This window comes from Lutra lutra, chromosome X, assembly GCF_902655055.1.
Source record: "Lutra lutra chromosome X, mLutLut1.2, whole genome shotgun sequence".
Taxonomy (NCBI): domain Eukaryota; kingdom Metazoa; phylum Chordata; class Mammalia; order Carnivora; family Mustelidae; genus Lutra; species Lutra lutra.
In genome coordinates this window covers 12,908,572-12,920,650 of record NC_062296.1, presented here as the reverse complement: position 1 = coordinate 12,920,650, position 12,079 = coordinate 12,908,572, and the positions used below count along the sequence as shown (strand labels likewise).

Sequence of the window (12,079 nt, the reverse complement as noted above, 5' to 3'; positions counted from 1 at the left end):
TTAAAAATAAACACAGAAAAAAATGGAAAAATAAAACATACTTCCTTTCCAAAAGCAAACAAACAAAAAAAACACGCCATCCACAGGAAAGAAGGAGTACGTAAGGCACTTGGCAAGGAGAAGAGCGCTAGAGAAGAAAGCTAGAAGAGAAAGGGATGAAGGGCCAAAAAGTACCTGAGGAAAATGAGGTGCGGCAGGTGGGAAGGGCCAGGGGGCCCACCTCTACCCAAGAGCTTGCTGCCCCTCCCAGGCTGCTGGGCCTCGCCTGGCCTAGGTCTCCAGTAGGTGTTTATCTCTGAGCAAGGCTATGGAGCTTTCCCATCCTCTCCCTCCCTCCCTCCTTCAGATTAAAAACCACCCAGTGGAGACAGTGGATTTTCCTAAAACAAAGGCAGGAGCTGCCACTGTCTTGGGGACCCGCCTACCAATCACAGCCTCATGAATTCATTACTCAGAAACGCAGTTCACGGAGGGAGATTTTGAGAAGGACTGAAGCATTCCAGAAGGTGGTGACTTACTGTAAGTACAAACAGGGATAAAACAATGTTTTTCCTTCTTCAAACAACAAGCAGAACTGGCCCACACTTACCTGTCTAGGCCCCACCCTCTATTTTCCTAAAAGACATCTCCAGCCACAGGGATGGGGATCACACTCTTGACGGACAAATGGGCTTGTCCAGCCCGGAAAGGTCTTTACAGATTCCTAGTCAATGTGGGATCAAAGCATGTGCCTCTCTTTTGCCCCGATATTGTCCCATCCTGGTCCCACACGTACTCGAGTGCCAAATGCGAACCCAAAACACTAAGACAACTGAGTTAGTGATTATAGTGCACTATTTTTGTCTTCATTTGTGCTTTTGTTTTTCCTTGGAAAACCTCTCGTGGATATTTACATGTTTGCCTCTCAAGCTTTTTGCAAAGGTCTCCAGAATAAGTCTCCTAATAGGAATGAGTTAACATATCTCGATCTGTCTACACTCATGAAACACTACGGATGAATAACCATCCCGAATGAGCAATGAGGGGCCAGAATGCATCATAGTAAATAATTCCCAAATACCTTAAATGTGAATTCCCCACATTTAGGAAGACCTCAATTTGTACAACTATAAAAGTGAAGATCAGACACTCCCTAAATTCATCTACGAATTCAATGTGAATCCTGGCAAAATCCCAGCCAGTTTTTAATGCAGAAAATGACAAGCGAATCCTAAAATTCATATGGAGACGCAAGGCTCCCAGAATGACGACGACAATCTTGAAAAATTCACACTGTCAGATTTCACATTTTTGTACACGGCTACAGTAATCAAGAGAGCGATAGCAGTATAATGATGGACTTAGGGACAGATCAGTGGAATCGAATTGAGAGTCCAGAAATAAACCCTTACATTATGGTCAGTTGATTTAAAGCCGGGGTACTAAGACATTTCAGTGGGAAAGAATATTCTTTCAACAAACGGTGTTAGGGACACCTGGATACATGGACATGCAAAAGAAGAAACCCATAACTCACATAGTGCACAAAAATCAACTCAAAATGGGTCAGAACTAAATGCAAGAAATCTATAAAACTCCGATGAAAACGCAGGTGTGATTCTGTGACCTTGGATCAGGCCAGTGTTTCTTACATAGGACACCAAATGCTCAGGAGATATGAGTAAAAAATAAGCCAACAAGTACATAAAAAGATGCTCAACAGTAACGAATCGTCTGGGAAATGTGAACCAAAACCACAGTGAGCTGTCTATCCCCTCCTGCCAGGCAGGACTGCTAGCACCAGAAAGAGGAGAAGGAAGGAATGTTGGGGACGATGCAGAGAAAAGGGAGACTTTGTGCCCTGTTTGGTGGGAACGGAAACTGCCATGGCCATGATGGGAAACAGAATGGAGGTTCCTCAACAAATTAAAAACAGAACTACCATAATATCCAGCAATTCTGCTTCTGGGGGTCTACTTCCGAGCAAAACAAAACACTAACTCCAAAAGAGATCTGCGCAATGAGCACTGCATGTTCAGATATCAAAAAGATAGCTGTTCAGGACAACAGCCAAGATTCAGAAGCAACTTAAGTGTCCATCCACAAAGGAATGGATAAAGACAACGTGGTATGTGTGTGTGTGTGTGTGTGTAAAATGAAATAAATTCAGCCATAAAAAGGAAATGTTGCCATTTGTGAAAACATGGGTGGACCTTCTGGCTGTTAGGATGATCTCACTTTTATGCAGAATCTTAAAAAAAAAAAAAAAAAGCCAGCTCACAGAGCACAGATTGGTGGTTTGCCAGAGGCGGGGGAGGGGTCAAAATCTACAAACTTCCAGTTACAAAATAAACAAGTCATGGGGATCTAATGTATAGCATTAATTAATAATACTGTATTGCATATTTGAAAGTTGCTAAGAGAGCACATTTTTAAAAAACTCCTAAGAATAAGATTTTGTAAATTATGTGTGGTGACTGATGTTAACTAGAGCAATCGTGATCATTCAGCTATATATACAAACATCCAATGTTATAGACCTGAAACGAATAATGTTATATGTCAACTGTATCTCAAAAAAAGAAAAACAAAAACAAAAACAAAAAAACAAATTGAGGACAGAGACTCAAAACAAAGAAAGGAAAAAAGAGGGGGAAATTTGACTTCAAAGTTTAAAATGTTTTTGTGCTTCAAATGACACCATCAAGAAAATGAAAATATAGCTCACAAAATAGGAGAAAATATTTACAAATCAAATATTTGGTAAGATTTTGTATAAGGACTACAGAAAGAAGTCTTATAACTAAACAGTTTAAAAAAAAAAAAAAAGGAATAGCCCAATTTAAAAAAGGGCGAAGAATCCGCATAGACATTTCTCCAAAGAAGACATACAAATGGCTAATAAGCACATGAAAAGATGCTCAACTTCACTAGTCTTCAGGGAAATGCAAATCCAAACCACAATGAGAAACCACTTCACACCCACAGGGATGGCTAGAATCAAAAAGACAAGATTAACAAGTCCTGGGAAGAAGAAATTGGAACCCTCACGCAGGGATGGCTGGAATGTAAAATGTTACAGCCGCTTGGGAAAGTCTAGGAACTCCTCAAGAGATTAAACACACACCCACTCTACGACCTAGAAAATCCACTCCTAGATATATGCTGAAGAGAAATGAAAACATATGTCCACACAAAATCTTGTATAAGAATGTTCACAACAATGTTATTCACAACAGCCAAAAAGGTGGAAACTCAGGGCGCCTGGATGGCTCAGTCCATGAAGCAGGTGCCTTTGGCTTGGGTCATGATCCCTGGCTCCCTGCTCAGTGGGGAGTCTGCTTCTCCATCTCCCTCTGACACTTTCCCTGCTTGTGTTCCTGTCAAATAAATAAAATCTTTTAAAAAGGTGGAAACTCAAATGTCCATCAACTAAAGAAACAGATCATTAAAATATGGTGTATCTCCATACAATGCGGTAATATTCAGCCACATAAGAGAATGAAATGCCGACCCGTGCTACAACATGAATGAACCTTTAAACGTTATGCTAGGAGAAAGAAGCCAGCAACAAGAGATCACATATCTTCCGAGTCTGTTTCTCTGAAGTGTCCAGGACAGACTAGTCTGGAGAGGTAGAAAGCGCTGTGTGACATTTGGCCACCAGGGGCTGGTGGGAAGATCTGTGGGGAGGAAACAGGGAGTGCCAGGTTTCTTTCTGGGGTCCCAGAACGTTCTAAACTTCTAGTAATAACTGCAAACGTCTATAATTACACTAAAAACCACTGGAATGTATACTTTAAATGGGTTAATTGCATGATATGTAAATTATATCTCAATAAAGCTTAAAAAAAAACTTGAATGGGGAGTGCCTGGCTGGCTCGGGTCAGTAGAGCATGGGATTCTTGATCTCCAGGTCATGACTTCCAGCCCCACATTGGGTATAGAGATTACTTAAGCAAATAAAACTTGAAAAAAAAAAAAAAACTTGAATGGGATCCTGGTTCTCTTACTGGCTTTCTCGTTAACAAAACTCTTTTCTGCTCCTCCTTGCTAGGAATCGATCTTGTTCCCTTTTCAAAATAATGCAAAAAAAAAAATCATGCAAAAATTTATCTGAAAACAGAGTAGACCCATCTCAATAAAGTTTCTGGCACTTAATTTTCCAGAGATAGAATACACGTGTAAACTGTGAGTGTTGCTAAAAAGTCTGTTTTCCCAGCATCTGCAGGCTTAACAGCCAACTTAACTTCTTCATGGCAGAGATGACAACGTCATCACTAAATATCTGAAAGAAAGAGAAGATACTCGATCTTTAAGAGTACACTGCAGTATACTGAGTGTCACTATTCCTACTACCTGGGTACCCTAAAAAACCATGACTCAACTATTAGCTAAGCCCCAAACTTTGGGTAAAATAGTCCTTCTTTACAATATGCCACCAGCCTTTGGTTTTTCCATTAAAATATAATTTTTTAAAGAAAATTATACCATGTATTTATTTACTTATTTAAGATTTTTTAAATTTATTTGACAGAGAAGAGGTCACAAGTACGCAGAGAGAAGAGGAAACAGGCTCCCCGCCAAGCAGAGAGCCCAATGCGGGACTCGATCCCAGGACCCTGAGATCATGACCTGAGCTGAAGGCAGAGGCTTAACCCACTGAGCCACCCAGGCACCACATACCATGTATTTAAAATGACAGGAGATAAATGAATAAAGTTCATCTCCACTGGAAAGCAAGAGTGGCTGCTTAAAATATTTGCTAAAGGAAGAGTAAGTTGGGAAGGGATTCATCTGTGGCATGAATTTAAACCCCAAGACCCTCAACTGCGGATTTCGTGAACCCGGAAAGAAGGACCAGTTAGCCCTGAGGCCGCGGTTCCTCTCGCTGGAGAGCTTTCCATGCAAACCTTTTCTTCACCCCCAGGCACGGATTACACCAGTGTGATCTGTGATCCTGAGCAAAGGAACATTACGGGTCAAAGGGGCCTGGAGCCGATCTGGCAGCGCGAACGTCTGAAAAACAAACTACAGAAATGCTCTGTCTCGTGCAGCTCAGCCTCCCCTCGGGGTGCGCCGCCCTCCTCGCATCAGCGCTGCTCGGGAAGAGGTCCCGGGCAAGCCTTCACCGCGGGACACAGTCAACAAACAACGGTCCCTTCTGCCTGATCTTTCTCTCTCTGTACTCACCCAACCAGGCTTTAAATACCACCCAGAAGCCTGGGGGCTCCCCAGTCTAGATCCCCACCCAAGATCCCTTCCTTAAACACAAACGCGGGATGCCTCATCCAACCGCTAACTTGACACGTGGGCATCTAAGCCCCTCAGGGTGAACAGGTCCCGGGCCAAAGTGCTGCTCCTCATCACGCACCTCTGTCTTCACGGATGACGATTCCTGCCATCCTTTTGCTCGAGCTAAAATTCTTAGAGTCGATCCCGGACTCTTCTGCTTTCTCTCGTACCGTATAACCAAACCGTTAGCAAATCCTTTTGGCTCTGTCTTCAAAATACACCCAGAATCTGAGCACCTCCAAAACCAACTCTCTGGTTCAAGCCAGCATCATTGGTCCTAACAGTCTCCCTGCTTCAACCTTTGTCTTCCTTTCCGCCTAGTGTCCTCGCAGCGCCTGGAGGGACAGAAGTCACTCCTTTGCACAGCACCTTCCTAGAGCTCCTCGTCTGACTCAGGGTGAAAGCTAAAGGCCTTACCAGTCCTATACGACCCAGACCCGGTACCTTTCTCCCTTCATCTCTGTCTGTATCCCTCACTGTCACTCTCTGTCCCTATCTCTCCATCTCCGCCTGTCTCTCTTACACACACACACACACACACACACACACACACACACAAGTTGCTTCAACTTGTCAGTATTCTCTCGTCTCTGGGCCTTTACACCCACTGTCCCCTCTGCCCGGAACACCTCTCAGGACGCACTTCCTCGCCTCCACGAGGTCTTTGCTCAATGTCACCTTGCTAGTGCCAGAAGGAGCCAGCCTGTCAGAGCCTTACATCTGTCAGACACATACAACGAGGGGATGGTTTGGGTGAAAAATAAATTTTAAGAAGTGCTGTGAGCTGGCCAAGGTGCAAGACCTTGGTGGCAAGGAGAAGGGAAACTCACCTTGGCAACGGTCAGATAGGAGGCATCTCCCCTTGAGGGGCTTGCCTGTGCCTCTGCCCTGGGGCGGGTGGGGTGCAGCTTTGTCACTGAGCCTTCCAGGGTGCTCCTTTGAGAAGATGCTATAATAGGGACATTTGCTTTCCTTGGGGACAGCTTCTAAGACTGACTACCTCCTCTGGCGAGCGCTCACAGGCATGCCCGAGAAATGCAATGGGTAAAACGCATGCTGATTTCCCGATAGTTTTTTTTAAACATTTATTTATTTATTTGAAAGAGAGTGAAAGCCGGGGGAGGGGGGAGGCAAACAGAGGGAGAGGGAGAGAATCCCATCAGACTACCGGCTGAGCTGAGCAGGGGTGGGTGTCGGGGTGGGTTCCATCTCACGACCCTGAGATCAGGACCTGAGCTGGACGGTTAATCGACTAAGCCACCCAGGCACGCCCCTCCTGACAGATTTTGAACAAACTGCATTTGTTTTACAAGAAAGTAAAGTATTACAATTTCACATATTGTAATATCTTCACTTACGGGAGAACATAGCATACTGATAAGATATTTAACATCAAGAGCCACCCAAAATACAACTAAGATCTAGAAAAACAGAAAGTAAAAGGCTTTTATGCAATCAGAATAGATAGCTCGGAGTCCGGGCACTAAAGTTCACACACATGAGTAGAAGCAGACCTCTCGGGGCCCTACTCGTGGTCTACTGATTCATAATTTGCAGACAAATTGTGTCCATGCCTACCTCACAGCAACACACTGGAAGGAGCAATGGCTCAGGAAGGACCTGCTGGTTGGCAGAAACAGTTAAAATAATAGCAGCAAGAAAGGACAGTAACAGGGAGGGGATGGAGGAAAAGATTAGAAAAACAGGCATTACAAATGCAGAGGCAGAACAATCTGTACCCCATTTCATGCAGGGACAAACAACCCTGCCGACTCTAGGAGCCCTTGAGGCCACACTAAACACAGCACGTTGAAATAACTAATGCTATTACAAGGATAATCTGGAATCATCCAGAAAAGATGCAATTATTACCAGGTTCAGGAACCAGCTGAGGAAATAATCTTTCTGAAAAGCTTCCCACCCAACATGGCTACAGATCTGGGGATGGAGGAGGGGGGCGGGGGGTTGAGGTGATCGAGTACCCGAAGGGCTAAACCTCAGTTACCGGGGCGTACGTGTGCACACCATACCACAATGTATACTGAATATTAACTCATGCTGTGAGTAACACATCTTCTGGAGCTGAACTCTTACAAAATAAACCTTGCAGTGAACAGGTTTTCACGACTACTTATCTGAGTTATCTGAGGTTACCTTAGATCAGTATAGTTTGCATTCTTTGGTCCTGCAAGGAATGTAAAACATTTCTTTTCTTTTTTTCCTCTCCCCCCCCCCCACATCATCAGGTAAGGAAGGTGGGAAGGGGAAAGAAACCTTTATTTGAGGACAAGTTCAAAAGGTGATTTTATAATAAACGTGGGCTACTTCTGTACTAGACTTTTATAAGTTTAGGGAAAGAAAGTCAATGAACTTCAGTGCCAGGATGCCTACCACAGATGAGAGCAAGAAAGAAGATTCGCTTCTTCCCAGCTGCAGACCTATGGATTGGCTCTCTCTGAATGTTCCACAGAAACCACATATGCCAAGTTGAACCCAAAATCTGTTTGTCCTTCCTCCACCCTGTCACACTAACCAGAAACCTGGAATTAACCCAGTCTAATTCCCTGCCCCTTAAACCTCACAACCACTCACCAGGTCAAATCTCTTCTACCCTCTCAATTCTGCAAGCTTGTCCTCTTTGCCCGGAACTCACTTGGCCCGTACCTTCAGGCAGACTTACTCAGCCTTCTACAAATGCCTTCTAACTGGCCGCCCTACTTCTTGGCTTCCTCTCTACTGCACAGTCCACATGCTGTGGCCTCTGCACAAACAGGAGAATGAGAGTCCTAAAAACAAGAAGCCCCACCAGGCCCGGCCACTGTTGACCACTGTGCGCACTGTCCAGGGTACAACCCTAGCAGGGGCACTTTTCAGGATGCGGTCTGTGTGAACGGAGCCCTGAAGAGTTGTGCAGTGTGCAACTTGTATAACCACATGCAGCAATTTTGCCATGTTCCTCTGCTTACAACACTCCTTTGGCTCCCCATGGCCCTACAAATAAAGTAGAGCCCTTTAGTATGCGTTGCAAGACTGCCTGATCCAGTCCCTGCCTATTTCCGCAAATTTCTCTCTCCAGTACTTTCTACACTTTACACTCCAATCATTCAAAAACCAAACAATTCCCCAAACCTACTATGCTGCTCCCCTTCCGCTTGTTTTTGTTAACTCTTAGTTCTTTTGCCTAGAATCCCCCTCTCCCTGCCTATCCGCACCACACTCCATCCACTATCCCCAATCCACCAAGGAAATGTGCCCACCCTGAAGATTCAGAAAGAGGCAACCATCTCCTCTCTGGCTGCCCCTCAGCAGATACTGCACAAGCACGTGTAATTCAGCTTGTTACATGGTACCATGTTTCTCCTAGCGATTAGTTCATGAATGATCATGACTGAAACGATCTTTCGGAAAGTTCTGTACCACAATGAAAAGCTTTATGAACGAATTTTTTTAAAATATGTGACCATTTAAAAATTTTAAAAATATATTAAATATACGTGAAATCCTTTTCACATGTAAAATGATTGTACTACGGCATGTGTTCTAACAGCACGGGTACACACCACTTCCAGGACACTTTGTTGGTGCGTAAGGTGGAAGAGAGACTGTTAAAAATGCTGAAAGGCAGATAACTACTGCAAGCTCGTGTAAAAACAGCCACATGCAGGAGTCTTCAAAACTAGGGAAAGACGAAACTTCACACAACTATAGAAGTAAGAGAAATCACTGGCTGTAGAAATGTCAGCTTGCATTTCAGAGCAGAGCTAATTTCATTTTTGTGATAAAACATACATTTCTCCTATGGAAGTATTTGTTTGTTGGTTGGTTTTTTAACCCTTAGGAAGATGCAGAGAAGGAAAATGAGAATAAGACGCGAGACGCGAAGTACTCTCCACTTTCACTGAGCTGCACGCGTTTGGGTAAGATTTTGTGTAGCATCCAAAAACCATTTCAGTTGCTTAAGACCTGAAAGAGTTTGTGTCCCCATCACCACGCTCCCCCTTAGTGATTTATTACATAGAGGGAGAAAATACTACTGACCACCTCAAAAACCAAGCAGGTAAGACCAGCAAGTTCTGTGTTATGAAGATGCACAGACGGGATTAGTGGATGATCCCGAATAAGGAGGAATATTTGGAACATGTGTTGCGGCTCCCTGCTTTGCAGAAAATCGCCAAGTCTGTTTTTCCGTTGCCAAACCCCCCCCCTGGCGAGGCTTAGCACCTGCTCGACCTAAACCACAAAGGCAGGGGAGGAAGACGTGTCCATCACGGGCAGTTCCTCCCAGACTTGTCTGAAAAGCCCCAGCTGAACTTCAGGTCCCAGAGTTGCACCCTGTTCGTGGGGTGCCCCGCGCCCCAGTCTGCACGGTCCCTGGGAACGTAGCTCCTCAAAAGCCCCGGAGCCGGGCAGCTCCGACGAGGGGGCCGCGGGGGCCTCGAAGCCGCCCGGTGCCCGAGTCCACGTTCCGCCGCTCACACCCCTTTCCCAAACCGCCACCGAGGCACGCAAAGTTTTGTGAGTTTGTTGGCTTTTTTGTCCTGACAGACAAACAAAAACTTCGGCCTTTGTAGCGAGGACCCCAGGGGGGCAGGAAGCTCGAGGACCAAGCCGGAAAGATGCACCGCTCCGGGCGGGGGCAAGCCCAGCGGCGGCCGCCCCGTTCCTCTCCCCCTCCTCCAACTGCGGGTCTCGGATTCCCGCGCCTCTTGGGGCTCGGTTTCCCCCGCACGTGTTGCTCAACACCGCCCCCCCCGCCCCGCTTTCCCGGCCTTCAGGGACTGTTCGAAGGGACGCGCAGCCCGGGGGAGACCGGCTTCAGGTCGGCGGGATGCGGACTGGGAAGAAGCCGTCGGGTCCCACCTGTCCCGTGCCACACGGCAGCGCCGGGGCCCGGTGGGGCGCACCCCGGCCCGGCAGCGGCGGAGGCCCGAGGAACTACGGCCGGGGGTGGGGGGCGCCCCTGCAGTGGGGAAGGGGTGCGGGGCGCGAGCGCCAATCCGCCGGCCGGGCTGGGGAAGGAGGGGCGGGAGCGGGGGCGCCCGGCGGCGTGCGCGGGGAGGAAACTTACCTGCGACGAAGACCGCCTGCAGGAGGCAGAGGTAGCTGCGGCCGTACTTCTCGGAACTCCTCCCGCGCGGCAGGGCCACGGCCACGTCCACCTGCAGAGGGGCGGCCTGGGCGGCTGGCACCGACGCGTAGCCGTCCCGGCCCAGGAGCAGGCCCCGGGTCCCGCCGCATCGCACGGGGGCCGGGGGCGCCGAGGCCGGCCGCGCGTCCGGGGCGGCCAGCGTGGGCGAGCCCAGGTGCGGCCCGGAGCCGGCCGCCGCCATCCTCACGCCGGCGCCCGGGACCGGACCGCCGAAGCCCGCCCCGCGTCCGGAGAGGGGTCCCGCCGGCGGCCGCGCTCGGCCCCGCCGCCCCGCCGCCGGGGCCTGCCCGCCCGAGCCCGCTCGGGGGCCCGAGGCGCCAGAGGCCGGAGCGCGCGCGCCCAGAGCCCGGGAACTCACTGCGAGTTTGCGGCTCCGGGGCACTTGCCTCTGGCCGCCGCCGCCGCGAGGGCGACTCCTCCGGGAGCGCACACACGCCCCCGCCGAGCTTCGCGGAGGCCGAGCGGAGGCGGGGGAGGGGGAGGAGGGGCTCAAGTAGCCTAAAGGGAGAACCCCTGCAGGGACGCCCATTGTCAGGGGAGGGAAGGCCGGGCCGGCCTCGCGCACGTGGTGGGAGGAGACGGCCGGCCTCGCACTCCCATGGCAACTCGTGCGAGTCCCGGCGCTCCCCCTGCGTCCGGCCCGCATCCGGCGGGCGGTCGTTCGCCGCGCGGGGGCGTCGCTCCGCGCGCGCACGGGCAGGTGGCCCTGTCGGGACCGCGGCCGTGGCCGGCGCCCGCCCTGGAGGGTCTGCGGGGGTCTGTGCGGAAGCCGGAGTACGCGCTCCCCACCCCCAGGGCAAACACGCGCGCGCACACACACACACACACCCTTGCGGTCCAGATCCCTGACCCCAAAACGCTGGGGTCCTAGGAAGCACCCGGTACACACACCTGGGCTGCCATCCCAGGGACTTGGGAATCTTAACACGTCTTAGAGCCCAAGCGCGAGAGAGCACAAGAAAACAGGCAAGAGGCGGCAACTCCTTAAAGGAGCCAAGTGGGAAGTCTAAGGAGCCAGAGCTCTTTCCTTTCCCCCAAACTCCCCAAAACGGGGCAGAGGAAAGATGGGGTTCTACAGTGCCTGGAAGAAAAGGCGTGAGCAGGGCCTGCGGGAGCCCTCCCCAGACCCCGCAGCCTGCTGTTAACGTCTGAAGCCCAGTCAACGCCATAGGAATTCGCCCCAATTTTGCTTCTTTTTGGGAACTGCTGGTGCCAGTTCTTTCTTTAAGCCTCCGCCTTTTGGACGTTTTCTGTCGGGAAGAGTGGTCTGACGTTGTATAAGCCAATCCTCGCGGATGGATCTTTTAAACACTCTTGGGGAATCGCCGATTTATACCTGCGGAAAATGGGTGCAGGCAAGTGCACAAAAAGCAAAAGCTTTTTGCACAAAAGGCAAGAGCAAGCAAGGAAATACGCAAGCACCTCTTCCTCCAGCCGGTTTAAGCTCTGTCCGAATGCGGCAACAGGATTGTTTTCCAGCCCTTCTCCTGAATGTGTACAGAGGGGAGAGGAGCAAAGGCTCTTAATTGTCCCCTCTGCGGTAGCTAAGATGACAGTAAGCATTCCACCAGTGCTACACTTGTTGATCTTTTACAGCTTTTTTTTAAGTTAAAAATAAATAAGAAGCACCTATAAAAGTACTGGATGACTCTACGG

At 49.0% G+C, this 12,079-nt stretch overlaps 1 protein-coding gene across 12 annotated transcripts in view; it reads right to left on the bottom strand.

The window, feature by feature from the left end:
* MCF2 (MCF.2 cell line derived transforming sequence) overlaps positions 1-11,172 on the bottom strand; it is a 103,661-nt gene extending 92,489 nt beyond the window's left edge. For 3 of the 12 annotated variants that reach the window (XM_047716207.1, XM_047716203.1, XM_047716204.1), the window contains exon 1: positions 10,343-11,171. In XM_047716207.1, the coding sequence (XP_047572163.1) occupies positions 10,343-11,069 (727 nt within the window). In that variant the 5' untranslated portion in view covers positions 11,070-11,171. Of the gene's footprint in view, positions 1-10,342 lie in introns of all 12 variants that reach the window. The other 9 variants (XM_047716208.1, XM_047716206.1, XM_047716205.1 and 6 more) reach the window with 6 other exon arrangements.
* Between the last annotated feature and the right edge of the window lie 907 nt (positions 11,173-12,079).